This window comes from Kogia breviceps, chromosome 13 (assembly GCF_026419965.1).
Source record: "Kogia breviceps isolate mKogBre1 chromosome 13, mKogBre1 haplotype 1, whole genome shotgun sequence".
Lineage (NCBI taxonomy): Eukaryota > Metazoa > Chordata > Mammalia > Artiodactyla > Physeteridae > Kogia > Kogia breviceps.
In genome coordinates, this window is record NC_081322.1 from 67,408,951 (window position 1) to 67,424,341 (window position 15,391).

General features: G+C 41.8%; 1 protein-coding gene across 1 annotated transcript in view; it reads left to right on the plus strand.

Moving 5' to 3' along the window:
- The window catches only part of HECA (hdc homolog, cell cycle regulator), a 42,638-nt gene extending 27,671 nt beyond the window's left edge, over positions 1 to 14,967 (plus strand). The window contains exons 2-4 of the mRNA XM_059083416.2: positions 604 to 1,644; positions 8,249 to 8,403; positions 11,408 to 14,967. Coding sequence (XP_058939399.1) covers positions 604 to 1,644; positions 8,249 to 8,403; positions 11,408 to 11,572 — 1,361 coding nt within the window. The 3' untranslated portion in view covers positions 11,573 to 14,967. The remainder of the gene's footprint in view (positions 1 to 603; positions 1,645 to 8,248; positions 8,404 to 11,407) is intronic.
- The last annotated feature ends 424 nt before the right edge of the window (positions 14,968 to 15,391 follow it).

The window sequence follows — 15,391 nt, forward strand, 5'->3', positions numbered from 1 at the left end:
TCATTGCGGTGGCTTCTCATTGCGGAGCACAGGCTCTAGACGCACGGGCTCAGTAGTTGCGGCTCGCGGGCTCTGGGGTGCAGGCTCAGTAGTTGTGGCGCACGGGCTTAGTTGCTCCGCGGCACGTGGGGTCTTCCCGGACCAGGGCTCGAACCCGTGTCCCCTGCATTGGCAGGCGGAATCTTAACCGCCGCGCCACCAGGCAAGCCCCAGGAGTGATTCATTTTTAAAAGAACCCTGAAACTGCCTTTCATTACACCCACGTCTCAGGAAGACCTCATACTACACTGTTACAAGTACTGACATACGGCTAATTGCACTGTGAAGGATTTGGACTTTTTGAAGCTTACTGGTATGTTTTTCAGCAGATAACGGAAAATCAGAAAATAAATTCCCTTGGTACAACATCACACCAGAAGAAAATGGTGAATGTTTTTGAACCCTGTCTGGTGTTATTCCAGTAGTAGAAATCTCCACACGAGAAAAATCGTACCTTTGGCGTGAACGGGCTAAGGTGGGATGGTAGCTTTGATCTCACACTTGGCCGTGGGTTGGAATCCCACAGCCCGCTGGCTGACTTTCTCTCTGCGTGTTTCTCCCCAGAAGCCCCTTGTGCCACGCCGCTGATCTGCAGCTTCGGGAGGCCGGTTGACCTGGAGAAGGACGACTACCAGAAGGTGGTGTGCAACAACGAGCACTGCCCTCACAGCACCTGGATGCACCTGCAGTGCTTCTACGAGTGGGAGAGCAGCATCCTGGTGCAGTTCAACTGCATCGGCCGGGCCCGCAGCTGGAACGAGAAGCAGTGCCGCCAGAACATGTGGACCAAGAAGGGCTACGACCTGGCCTTCCGTTTCTGCTCCTGCCGCTGCGGCCAGGGCCACTTGAAGAAGGACACGGACTGGTACCAGGTGAAGCGGATGCAGGATGAGAAAAAGAAGAAGTCGGGGTCGGAGAGGAACACCGGAAGGCCCCCCGGTGAGGCGGTGGAGGAGGCCAAGAAGTGCCGGCCGCCCGCCAAGCCCCAGAAAGGCCTGAGCCACGACCTGCCCCGCCGGCATTCCATGGACCGGCAGAACTCCCAGGAGAAGGGCGCTGGGGCCGCAGCCTACGGGGCGCGCTCGCCCTGTGGCTCCCCGGGCCAGTCCCCGCCCACCGGCTACTCCATCCTCTCCCCCGCCCACTTCAGCGGCCCCCGCTCCTCCAGGTACCTCGGGGAGTTCCTAAAGAACGCCATCCACCTGGAGCCTCACAAAAAGGCTCTGGCGGGGGGCCACGTGTTCCGAAACGCCCACTTTGACTACAGCCCGGCGGGGTTGTCAGTTCACAGGGGGGGCCACTTCGACGCGCCCGTGCAGTTCCTGCGGCGCCTGGACCTGTCCGAGCTCCTCACGCACATCCCCCGGCACAAGCTGAACACTTTCCACGTGCGGGTGGAGGACGATGCCCAGATGGGCCAGGGCGAGGACCTGCGGAAGTTCATCCTCGCGGCCCTGAGCGCCAGCCACAGGAACGTGGTGAACTGTGCCCTGTGCCACCGGGCGCTCCCAGTGTTCGAGCAGTTCCCGCTGGTGGACGGAACTCTGTTCTTAAGCCCCTCGAGACACGACGAGATCGAATACGATGTTCCCTGTCACCTTCAAGGTACAGGTGTTCACTCACCTTGCCTGTTTTCTGTTTGTGAGAAGTGAAAAGCCAATTTTAACTGATGATGTGTTAATGATGCTTAATTTTAACTGGTGATGTGTTTTTGTTCTAGTCAGGAGCTAGCTAACTTTTGAATATTTCAGCTCTGCCCGGTGAGGTGGTATCCTCTCCTCTGATGTCACACTATACCAAGTACAACGGTCCTGGTGGGTAATTTTATGTTTCTGTCTTGCTGTAATTTGAAGAGAGGAGTCAGGTGTATAGGTTTTCATAATTGGGAGGAACTTCAGAGAAGGAATTGCATAAAAATGTTTCACTTGCTATAAAATAGGTGCCTTTGAAACCTATGTTACTGTGCCCAGCAAGCTGTGTATTCTCTCTGATCCTTGTAAACGTAACACAGCGAGGGAAGGGTCGATGTGTTTTTAGATTAGTTGAATTAATCTTGAAATGTATGAAAGGTGAGACGTTCTTGATAGCAGCAAAAGGAAAATGAGAGCTCAGATATTACCCTGGTGGTGAGGCGTGGGGAGCTTCTTATTAGTAGTGCTGTGGATGACATACAAAGACTGGGACATTTCAGCCAGAAAATGAATAACAGGGGCTGGGTCAGTTGACAGAGAAATCTGTCAATTCATGTAAAACTACTGAATTTATATAAATATGGGATCCATGACATATAACCCATTTATAACTTTAAAAGTGTGCTTAAAAAAGCCTATAGTAAAAATGATATATCCGCACCTGTCTTCTTCTCACCCACCCCTGCTGTCTCACTTCTCAGAGTGAGATACTTTCAAGTCTTAACTGATTCTTCAGGTTTTTACCATCATAATTTTAAAACTGCTATCTTCATTCTCCGATTTTAGATATTACCTCTAGATTTACTTTTAAGGTGGATGATGGTTCATGCTTTCTTGCATCTTCCCCTTTCTCTCAGGATAATCCATCACAATTCTTGGTTAAATCCTTAATGATTTTGTTATTATGAGTATATAAATATTTAGTGCTGAGCCAAGAAGTGTAGATGTATTTCCTATTTAGAGAACTGTATGTTCTGGGACTCCTTTTGTTTTTATCAAAGTTAATAATTGCTTCACATTTTCATTGGCTTAGCCTTTTTTTTTTTGAAGCTTTGGCTGGCGGTTCTAACTCTCCAGCAGCTCTACAAACCACCTTTCAAAAACATGTCCACATAGCTGTCAAACATTTTTATGAATTTTTTTCTAGAAATTTCCTTCATGGAGCCTTTCATCTTCCTGCTCCTGTCTGTCCTGCTGCACCTAATACCTGCTGTACTACATAGCTGTCCTTCTAGGAATTCTTTCATCTCTTTCCTATTTTTTATCTTCTGTTTCCTAGATCCTGTACTTTCTTTTCTCTTGGTAAATTTCCTCAGTTTGTTACGAAGCATCCCCTAGGAGCTTTCTGAGAAGGGAAGCATGGGAATAGATGCTTTGAGATTTTGAAAGTCTGATAGTATCGTGATTCTATCTTCACACCTCCAAGTTATAATTATTTTCCCTTTGGAATAGTTTTCCCTTTGGAATATTTTCCCATAGTCTTCCAAGTTATAATTATTTTCCCTTTGGAATTTTGAAGGCATTACTTCACTGTCTCCTGTTTTCCAATGTTGCTACTGAGAAGTCTAACACTATTCTTATTCCTGGCCCTTTATTTCCCCTTTCCATCCTCCAAAGGTTTTTAGATTTTCTCTAGTATTCTGAAGTTTCACCATGATGTCTTTTTTTCCATTTGTTGGGCTTTCTTGGCTTTTTGATTTTGTAAACTTATAGTCTTCAATTTGGGGAAATTTTCTTTTGATTTATTTCTTTGATGATTTCCTCCCATTTTCATTTTCTTTCTTTCTTTCTTTTCTTTCTTTCTTTCTCTCTCTCTTTCTTTCTTTCTTTCTTTCTTTCTTTCTTTCTTTCTTTCTTTCTTTCTTTCTTTCTTTCTTTCTTTCTTCTCTGTAGAACAGTTAATCAGATGTTGGACCTCTTAGATTGATCCTTTTATTTTTTTGAGGAGGGGGGGGGATCCTTTATTATGTATATTTTTGGCCCTGTTCATGTCTTTATCTTTATTCTGCTTTCTGGAAGATTTCTCTGATTTTATATTCCAGTATTTTTACTGAGTTTAAGATTTTCTGTTATCTATTATATTTGTAATTTCCAAAAGTTTTTTTTAATAGCATCCTGTTCTTGTTTCATGCATGCTATTTCTGTTTCATCTTTCTCAGCAGGGAAAGGGAGCTGAATTTGCGAGGAGTGGTCTCATTCATTCTCTAGAGTTTTGCCTACTGTCCTGTGTCTTTTAGCCTTTGTTATAGGGCAAGACACTCTAAAACTTAGTGGTGTAAAACAGTGATGATTTATAATTTCTCACAATTCTATGAGTTGGTTGGTTAGGATGGCCTCTCACACATGTCTAGCAGTTGGCAGTCTGGTTGGTCTTGGGAGCCTCAGCTAGAATGGCTTATCCCTGTTTATATATCTTTTCATCTGCCGGTAGACTAGCCTGGGCTTTTTCACATGGTGTTCTCAGGATAGCATTAAAGGTGGTGAGAATGGAGCTGCATGGCCTCTCTCTCTTGAGGCTTAAGCTTGGGACCGAGTAACATCACTTCCATCACATTCTGTTCTTCATAAAAATAAGTTGTAAGGCTATCCCAGATTCCGGGGATGATTCAACAGACTCTGCTTCTTGATGAAAAAAGTTGTATAGAATGTGTGGTTATTTAGTAATTTGTTATACCCCACTCTTTCTCTTTCAGCACCTCATCTCAGCCTCCCCTGTGCTTGCTGTCCAGTTTCAGAGCTAAACCATTTATTATTTCTCCCTCTAATTTCTGATCTCATATTCAGTGTTGCAAGTACCTCATAGTTTCATGGAAGATAGAATTTGTATTTTGTTACTTGTACTTTATACTGTGTGGGGATAATTTTAGAGGGAAGTAGATGGAAACATCTTCACTTTACCATTTTATGACTGGAAGTATTCTTTATGAAGATGAATGAGGGTACAAGGGTACAGGGTACATGAGAGGAGAGTTGTCCTTTTTCTATGCATGATGGACAAATCCTTTTCGTTTAATCTGTTCACCAACCAATCAAACTTATGAATTGCATACTTGTACTGGGTACTATCAGTCCTTGCCACTCATCAGTCTATAATCTTAGGATGTAAGATGCATTTACAAAAGTGTAACTAACTTTACCAGGCCTAAGGCACTAGTACCACCTTTGGAACTGGTATCACCTGGTTGTTATGTACATGAAGCAACCTATCATTTCCAAAGAGGAAGGGGACACTTTGGCCTGGGTAGTCAAAGGAGGTAATGTGAAGGCAGATGTCAAGAGGGGCATTGGATTTTGATAAGTACACGGTCTAACTACACTGGGGGTTTGTTGATAAGAAGTAATGTAAGCAAAGGAATAGTTGTTCATAAAAAGGTGAGGAGACAGTGAGAGAACCGAAGAGCACCATTTGGTTGGAGCAGAGGTTCTAGAGTAGGAAATGAGTAAGGTAGGTGGAGAACAGGTTGTGGCTGTCCTTTCAAGCCATAACAAAGAGCTTTGCCATATTGATGAATTGAAGGGTTTAACAGTATTTTTTTAAGCCAATGGTTGCTTGGGGGAAAAGTTGCTTGAAAGGGGTGGAAGCTATACAGTTGAAACTTAAATCTGTATTCTAGATGCAAGGAGAAGAGAGACAGCTGGGTGGTGATGGGATTGAAAGGTGGGAACAGCTGTAAGAGATTATTTTAAAGGAAAGATCACAGCTTTGGAGACAGCTTTACTGTACAGGATAAAGATGTGTCCTTGTTGGCTCACTTTGGCTCTAGACCAGGTAAACGGTATTGTCACCAACAGGAGTAGAGAAAGTTGGGGAAGGGACCTGATCTTAGAGGAAAGAAGATGGGGTACTTGTGTGTATTGGGTTTGAAGAGATGTTGGGACTTTTGTGTGGAGGTGTCTTTCACAAGCGCTATTAGAAATAAACATTTAGGATGAACACTGAAGCTAATTTTATAAAATTAGTGGCTAAAAGAGTGGAAGAGGCCTTGAATGGGGAGAAAAGAGAAAGAAAAGGAGGAGTATATGACAGAGCCCAGGACCAGATCTTAAGGGTACCCATCAGAGTAGATGGAGAAAGGTAAAAATTTAGACAGGCCTAAGAATTCTGTGTGTGTGTGTGTGTGTGTGTGTGTGTGTGTACACCTAAGTACATACACACATTATCCAAATAGATAATGGATGCGTTAGGTGTACACTACAGAAGTCTTGAGAAGTTTAACTGTCGATGATAAAATCTGAGGATCTGGTTGTTTTATCAGCACCAGACAAGTCAGTGCCATAAGTGGGGCCTTGTCATATGTCCGTGTTTTTTACTGCAACATCTTGAAGTCCATGCCATCTTTTTTTATAACAAGCCAGTGTCAATAATTTCTTCCATCACAGAGTTTCAACCATGTATTCTTTAAGGCATTTTCAGTTCCAGTAGGAAGGCATGTTCCAGGCCACAGGATTCCAGGCTGCAGTTGATTACACGCTGCTGAAATAATGTGTAATTTCCAGCGGTGGACCGTGTGGACTGTCATCCCCTTGCCCTGGGCTCTTTCCCCCTCAGCGCCCTCCCCAGCCACCAGCTCCAGCCTCTCTTCCCTGATTTTTTCCAGAAGAAGATGTTTTTGTTTGGTTTTAGCCATTTATTAAGGTGGATCGAGTTAGGAATTTCTTTTGGTCCAATAGTTCTTTACCACTTAGAACCATAGGTAATTATTCTCTCAGAAATCTGCTTTTTGTTTGAACTCACAACCCTAGAATTTAGAAATTTCAAATTCTCAGTATTTAGGACAATATATAACAGTAACTGAGACAAATTCCCAGCCAGGAATTCCGTGAGGTAGCCTGGAGGTTAAGAGTCAGACGAGTCTGGACCTTGCTATTATTTATTATCTTTTTGAACTCGGGCAAGCCATTCCAGCTCTCTAAGCTTCAGTTCCTCCTATCTGAAGGGGGAATAACAGTAACGCCTACTTTAGAGGGTTGTTGTGTGAGGGTTAAATGAAATGATTCACGTAGCCTCCTAGCACAGTGTCAGATCCTTGGTAAGCACTCGGTGAAAGTTCCCTGTCAACTTCATCATCACGGTCATTGCTACCAACATGTGACTTCTCCGTCCGTCCCCGTCCCCACCCTTCCTAGCAGCCACCTTGATGTCTTTGAATGTTTGAGATCTGCAGTGTTTGAGAACTCCGTCTAGGACGGAGATTGGAAATGAAGCCTTTTCCGCGGGCTGCTAGATATTGAACTGACATCCTGAAATGCCCCAGGCCACTCTGAGTGTGAGATTGTTTTCTTTTCGGTGCCCTACAGCAGAGGTGGGCAGTATTGCAAGAAGCTCTTGTCACCCTTCCCATTTTTTGGCATAGAGGCCTCCAAGGTTATAACACCTTCGGCTGTTAATATATCCCATTCATTCATGTAACATACAATTATGGAGTGCTTTCTGCGTTCCAGAAATTGTGCAAGACACTGAGCCTTCAAGGAGAGCATAGTTCCTGCCCTCAAGGAGGGGGAGAGAGAGTCTTGTAAATGAATGAAATGAAAGATTTCCCTATAAGTACTGTATAGCCCTTTCTAATGGGTAAGGAGCAGGCTGGTCCTTAACCACTGAAAATATGAAGAGCATGGTCTGGCTGACGGCAGCGAGCAGCACATTCTGAATAAGAAGTCACTTAGGAGTATGTGTTCTGCTGCTGGTAGGTATTTAGCACAGTGGAACCCCGGATCCCCACATAGAGAGCAGTGTTATTGTTGTTACACATTGCCCAGACAGATGCTGGACATTCCAGCTCTTCCCCAATTTGAACCTGAACCCTTCCATATAAACTAGGGTGACATCTTTCCTTTACAAGCATTAGATATTGATAAATAGTGGAGGAATGGGCTTATGACTTTCAAGAGCCCAGTAAATAACAAGACGCTGAACTCCTTGGAAAAAAAAAACACACACAAATAAGATATAATTCTGGTTCCTAAATTGGATGTGGTGATGGATGAGCAATTTTGGAGACAAGAACAGTTAACATAGTAATTTTGGCTATGGTATAATTCTGGGCTACCAATACCAAGGCAGACTTTGGACTTTTTCATGATGGGACTTGTTGATGCAGGAGAGCCCATGAACACAGACCAGCATTGCTGGTTCAGCCTCCATAATCCACAGTAGATCTCTGAGCAGAAAGTCCTGCATGATCACAGGCTGCTTTTGAGCATCCGTGGCTTGGTCATTTTGAGTTTGGATGTCCGTATTATAAACCTGGCAGCACTTTTCGGAAAAATGAATTGAAGCCGGTATTTAATAAGATTGAACTTAAAGTATGTGTCCCATTGACAATAGTTAGTAATCCATCATTATTGTATAAGGACAACTTGGGGATATATGATAAATATCATCTATTTTGCTTTTTATATTTATTCCAATGATAAAGTTTTGCTTATAACTGATAGATGAGCCATTGTTTTAATCCCCTTTGGTGACAAAAGGTGATTTCTTGGCCAGCCACTCTCAGCATCGTGTCTTCTGTGTACAGGGAGGCTCATGCATCTGTACGCAGTGTGCGTGGACTGCCTGGAAGGGGTTCACAAGATCATCTGCATCAAGTGTAAGTCGCGGTGGGATGGCAGCTGGCACCAGCTGGGCACCATGTACACCTATGACATCCTGGCCGCCTCTCCATGTTGTCAGGTTGGTATTTACCCCACAGAGTGAGTAGTGGATGCTATCAGGCTTCTGTCCCCAAGTGAATGCAGAGGAGTTAGAGGCAGCACTGCGGTTATGTTGGAGGAAGTGGGAGGGTGTGGAGAACGTGCTTGAGGTGGGAGCAGCCATGGGACTCCCCAAATTCCAGCAGTGATGGTTGATTTACTGCAGCATGGTGCTGCTGTTACTGGAATACTAGACAGTCATTAAAAGGGAACTTGTAATTATGTGGGAAATATTTTCAGTATTTTAAGTCAAAAAAGTGGCCTTTAAATGGCAGAATAATATGCTTCCATTTGTAAAAAGTGACCATGAAAAGGAACCTGCTAGCCTGTTACCAGAGGTTGTCTCTGGGTGGTGGGATGCTGAGTGGTTCCTTTAGTTTTCTTTTTGCTTACTTATATTTTTTTAATGTTTTATATGATTAACATAGTTTCTAGTAAGAAAAAGTTGTCATTTAAAAGGAAAGAAGAGGGCTTCTCTGGTGGTGCAGTGGTTGAGAATCTGCCTGCCGATGCAGGGGACGCGGGTTCATGCCCCGGTCCGGGAAGATCCCACGTGCCGCGGAGCGGCGGGGCCCATGAGCCATGGCCGCTGAGCCTGCGCGTCCGGAGCCTGTGCTCCGCAACGGGAGGGGCCGCAACAGTGAGAGGCCCGCGTACCGCAAAAAAATAAAAAAAATAAAAATAAATAAATGAATAAAAATAAAAGGAAAGAAGAAAGTTTCACTTTCTTTAATAGATAGGTTTTTCTTTTTGTTTCCTTTCTGTGGGACAGTGCAGTTATCCAGGAACTGCCTGCCCTGTCAGGTGTTTGAGGTTGACTTGAAAGATTTGTGGTCCTTAAAGCTCTGCTAAGGGGGGCATCTTCTGATGCTGAGAAAGCATCTGAACTTTAGCTGTCATGAGGAAGTATTAACATTGGAAAATGCCTTACATAAGTCCATAGAAACACAGGAGACAAAACAAAATCCTTGGAAGTATCTTGATTTATTTCCAAGTGCTCTGGAAAAGAAAACACTTGTTATATAATTCTTTGATACTCATGGATTGGAGAGATATTTTCCTTCCCTCTTAAGTGGCTAAGTCTTTAATATAAATAACCTGATAAACATTTCATTAGTTTTATTACACAGTGTTATATCTTTAGCATTATGGTTTGACTTTTATAAAGAGAATATCCTTACCATTATTAGTTTATTCAGAAGATAAGCTGTGTTGGTTGAATTAAAAGGTTGGCATAGTTGGTATTTCAGCTATGCTGTGTCTGTACTAGTGATCTTAGAAGAGAAATACGGTCGTGGGAGACCTGAATGGCCATCTGTAGCCTGTCGTTTGATTCCAGATCGGACTGACTCCTTTTACGCTATTCTCATACATGGACCACGTTTCCATTTAAAACTTAGCCTTGGAAGTGAGATATCATTGTCCTTTAGTTATTCACTGTAGCATTTTATAATACCCACTGTTCCTTGGTGCCAGCTCTTGAAATGAGAGGAACCAAAGGAAGAGACTCCTCTCTCCCATACACACCAGACAGGCTTATCTTTTAAAGAAATAAGGAAGTGAAAGAATGTGTGGGTCTATAACTCATAGAGTGTTAGCACTGGAAACGACTCTTATTTTCCACATACAGTGGAGGCCTAAACAATTAGAACGTTTTTCCCAGGTCTCCCCACACGTGTCACAGCCATGACCACAACCTCTGTCACTCCCTCTCTGGTGCCCTCTACTCCACCACTGAAAGGCACTGGGGTTATTTCCTCATCTTCAGGGAGAAAAGCAGAATGGCATCCTGCCACACTCAGCCTTAAAACAATTTAAGCCCAAACACTTCTTTTCTGGCCCCTTACTGAAATGGAAAACATGTTTGATTACTTTTGGCTTAAAAAAAAATCAATTAACTATATTCACTGAGAAGGTACAAGTGTTAAGACACTATTAAGGCATCGAGGAGTGTCTTCCAATAAGACTTCGAGGCCAGAATAAGCAGGAATTCATTATTAAAAAGGAATAATAGGTTAAAGAGAGTGGTTAAAGAGAGAGGTTTGCTTAGAATCTCACTTTTAATATTGTTCAGAGAGATTAGTCTGTTAAAAGGGAGTTTATCTCAGGTTACAGAAAGGTAGTCCATGTAATGGCTAAGAGGGTAGGCTCTGGAGTGGTTCAGATCTCAGCCTTTCCGCTTTATCGCCGTGTGCCTCAGTTCCATCATCTAGAATTCATGTACTACTACCTACCTACAGGAGCGTTTTGAGGACAAAATGAGATTATACTTCTCTATTACCTTTTTAGAATGAGTCTGAATTGAGAGCCTGTTATAATTTCTGGTTATTCACTGAAGTCCTTGGACCTGTTGCTGAAAGCTTGGGTCTTGTGCTGTTAGAGGGACGCTGGGCATGAATAAAGGTACAGTGTGCTCGCAGGTTCCAGAAGCCTCGGGGTAAAGGTAGCCCTTATTCCTGGATCCTCAGTTTTACTAGAGCATTTTAGGGAAATTTTATTTTTACCCCAAAGAAGACAGAAATGTAGTAACGAGTAGAATGAAAAATGTATATGGATTTTAAAAATAAACCAAAAAAAAACTTCAAAGAAATTTCATGCAGGTTTGGATGAGGGAAGTTGGTTTCAGTCACTTGTTAAAATCCAGGGGGCAGAGATTTCCAATTGTTAGGGGAACTTTACCGGAGAAGTTTAGGCAGTACAAGTTGAGAATTTTCTTCCCACCAGTAGGAGTAATTACTAGCAGTGCTGCACGTCGGGAGAGAAGAGTCATTAATCTTTCAGGCTGATGGGTGAATATTTGAGTGTATATCCCATGCTTACCTGATGCTCTGCATACCCTGTTTGGGGTAATAAAAGGGATGCTTTACTAAACTCTTGATCAGTTTCCCGGGTAGAGCAGTCTCGCGTTTTCGTTGGTTTGACGTTGGCAGCGCTGTGAGGTAGAGGGGTACTGTGGCTCACGGCATCTTGTGTTCCCCCGCCAGGCCCGCCTGAACTGTAAGCACTGCGGGAAGCCAGTGATCGACGTGCGGATTGGGATGCAGTACTTCTCCGAGTACAGCAACGTCCAGCAGTGTCCACACTGTGGCAACCTGGACTACCATTTCGTGAAGCCATTTTCCTCCTTCAAAGTTCTCGAAGCTTATTGATGAAAGCTTTGCTTTAGTAATAGCTATTTTATTGATATTATTACTTTATTACATATCTTTTCTAGGGAAGCCTTCTGTGACATTCATTTCTTTTCTAATTGAAAGGAGAGTTCCTTTGTGTATGTGTGCCACTAAAAGGGGGGCTGCCCCTTGCCTTCTCTTGACTCCCGAGTGTTAGTCTGTGGTCATGACCAGAGCCCAGCCAGTACTCCTGTGAGCTTGGGGGAGCGGTTAACTATCACTAAGAGTCTCTCGGGCAGCTTTTAGGGTGGTGGGGAGGATGGGGTGGATTTAGGAAAGGGATTATGTGGTCATAAACTGAGGGCATGGCAGGAGTTGGGAAGAAACTCTTACTAAAATGTTAACTGTCTAAAGACCCACTTTTAGATCTTCTCTGGGCCTTGGGAAAAACATGTGACAAGTGAATGTAATCTGTGCCTGGAGAGCTGATGGTGTGTTTGTCCACCTTGGTTTGGCGTTCCGCAGCTCATGCTGGCCTGCAGTTTCCCCTCACTGACAGATCACTGGAAGGTGGACACGAGCCCTGATTCTATCCCTGTTGTAGTTTAGCAGCCAGTTTTCATACTGAAAGTAATATCCAAATTGTAAGGCATATGAAAGTATATATTTTTAGGTAAGCTGACCTATAACAAAGAGAATATGCTAAACGAATTTGGAAATGATGCAGACTGACTCAAGAGGGCAAAAAGGCAGAACGCTGTCATTTGAACTATGTCTTTGAAGTTGGTCAGACAAGCTCTTAAGGAGAATCCAAGAATAACATGATTTGAGCGGTACTGATTTATATAGGTTGCACTGTCGAAGTGCCATTCGATGGCAGATCCTTCTCACAGGTAAATCTCACAGCCACAGACCCTAACTGGTGAGTTTCAGAACCAATTGCCACACTTGTCTTCCCCCCAGATTGCTTATGGCTGCATTTTACCCCTTTAATGCTGCGTTTCCCAAATCAAAGATTTTGCCCTAAAGAAGGAAAGGAAAAAATTATTTGTGAACCTTTGAGGAAAAGAATAATTTTAGTATTTCTTTTTAAAGTGTTTAATTTTGGAAGATCACTGATTATAATGCATAACAATATGTTTGAAAATAGATTATTCTGAAGATCTCCATGATACCTTACCATTGGTGAAGAAGATGATCGTTTACAGAACTTGATTGGTCAGAGCATTGAGCTTTCCAAAATCCCAGCCTTCTGTTTGTTAGATCTTTCTGATTTAAGTAGACTGACACCCCATACCTTTAGAGAACTGGAATTGGAATATGATTTCTCAAAAATGAATTTGATAATTTCAACTATAATACACATATATGCTAAAAGAATGTTGAAAATATGATCCTTTTATGGGTAGCTAAATTTGAGGTTATGTGAATATTTTCTGTTATTTAGTTTATACCATTTTTTTTTCTCAGAAAAACAGTTGTTTTTCCTCTCAGAAGTGTTTAGGCATCATTGCAAGTGAGTTTCAGTTCTCCTACATGGAATATTTGATGTTTTGTTTGAAAGAACACAGCTGACAGTGAGAGATTGACTAACATTCTTTATCTTTTGGTTTGCATGATTGTAATTCGGCTGACCTCATCCAGGCTGAATGTCTGTAAGAAGCAGCAAATTTTTATTGGTCTCACAGTATTTGATGCAAGGAAAAGAGGTCTATAGGACACATCCCTTGCAAATTTGTCTTTAATACACAAAGGTGTAACTGAACTAGCTGTTTCGCTATTCATTCTCTCATGTACCCAGTTATAAAAATTGGTGAGTTTCTCTTTTCTTCAGAGTACCATTGGATTTTATTTCTGAATTTTAAATGAATAGTAGAATATTTGTAATGCTGTTCTTTAACCCACCTAAATTTCTAAAGAGAAACCTGCTTGTATTGTTGTTCTGAAGCTTCAAGTTTACATAGAGATCACATTCAGCAAGCTCCTCAGCCTAAAACTTTTGCAAGTGTAGTGTCTGATGCGTTCACTATTTTCTCCTTATATTGTTGTCTACTCTGAGAAATAAGTATGAGGAAGTTTCACTGTAAGTGAGTAAAATTTGCTTTTGGCATTTATTTTGATGATTAAGTTAGGATTCTATGGATGCTGAATTGCTATAAAAGGAGAGGCATAGGTATCATATCCGAGAGTATCTTTTGCCTTTGAGGCATTGCGTTCTTGTCTAAAATGGAAAATTTGGCTGATTTGAGAATAAAATGTAATTGAGTATGCAACCATGTGAAGAATACATTTTATTTTGGAATCTGCTGACCTTAATATTTTCTCCACACTTTCTCAAAGTACTTTGCTCTGAGTACCTTGACAGGAATTGGAATATGTCAGAAAAGATGATTATTTTTGTTGTGGTTTGGATATTAAAGGATATTAGTCACCCAAGAGATCCATTTTCTGTTTTTCTGATAAATAGTGTTCAATAACATGAACCTACTCATGAGTGACTAATAAGTGATTTTTATCTACTTGTTTTATTTTTAAGAGTTATACGTTGAACAAATAAAATTACCTGCTTTAGTTTAATGGGAAGACCGTTTCTGATCATCTCATCTTCTTCTCTTCAGGCCAGCTCAGTTCCTCACTCTCTACTGGTTGCGCTTGAAGCAGTTGATATCCTGGGTCTACACCTTAAAAGATAGACATTTGTTGTGAAGTTAGGGAGTGGGGTGAATTATCCCATTGTAATTAAGAAAGAGCTTTCCCCAAACAGTCTTTAATTCCCAGTTTTTGTAGAAGAAGCTCATTCATTTTCTGAGTAAAAAGTATTTTCGTATCTGTCTGGGGGAAATTAACTCATCAGGAAAGTATTATTAGGTGTTTAAATCCTAAAACTAACAGATAAACTGATACGTAACTTATTAGATCACCCAAACTAACTTGCTGAAATCTTTTGTTTTGTCCTGTAAGATCAATGCTTAACATGCAGTCTCTCCTCCGGTGCCCAGGTCAGTAACTCCAGGTTGCTCTTCTCTTTAGTCTTGTGGTAGCAGCTGTTGGGTAATTTTAGTCGGAGGTTGGGGAGGAGGTGAGGAGAAAGTGCTCTCGTTCAGTGTTTTGTTTCCTATAAAAGGATGCTGCCTAACCCAGCTCATCTCTGTGTCCTGTTGACTTTATTATTGCAAGAAAATATAATGAATGGGCAAGAAAAGTAATTGCAAAATATAATGAATGGGCATCATTAACACCAGCTCAAAAACATATTCTTATCAGTGAAGATTTCTTGTCAAATGTCTTGGATTGCACTTTTGTTGAGGGAAGACAGTGTAAATAGTTAAAGAATGTTGATAAAATTGAAACATTTGGTTATGGAATTGTGTGGTGTTAGAAGGTTTCTGTTTGTGAAATGTATGTATTAAAAATAATAAAATTTCGGAAACTAACATTGTATTCTCTCTTTAGTGTGTCACTTTACTTTTTGTTGGGATTCCAGGTTTTTGAACTTGGGATTGTTTGATAAGAAAAGATAGTAGAGAAGACATTCTGAGGGTTTGATCACTATTCAGGTAGCCCCTTCAAAGTCACTACTGCAGCTAATGAAAACTACGAACTTTTTATGCTGTTTGAAAGTGATGTACCACATGTAAATTCCCTTTGCAACAAAATAAGCATTCTGTATAACAAAGTTGTTTCCATGTGGATAATCCACAGTTATTTTTCTGGTTATAGGGAATTCTGTTGACTACGTAGATAATCCTATTCTACAATTTGTTGTTGCTTCTTAGGCCTGTAACAATTTTCATAATGAAAAGACTGGATTATATCCTTCTTCATTATAAGAAAATAAGAACTGAGTTGCTGTTAAAC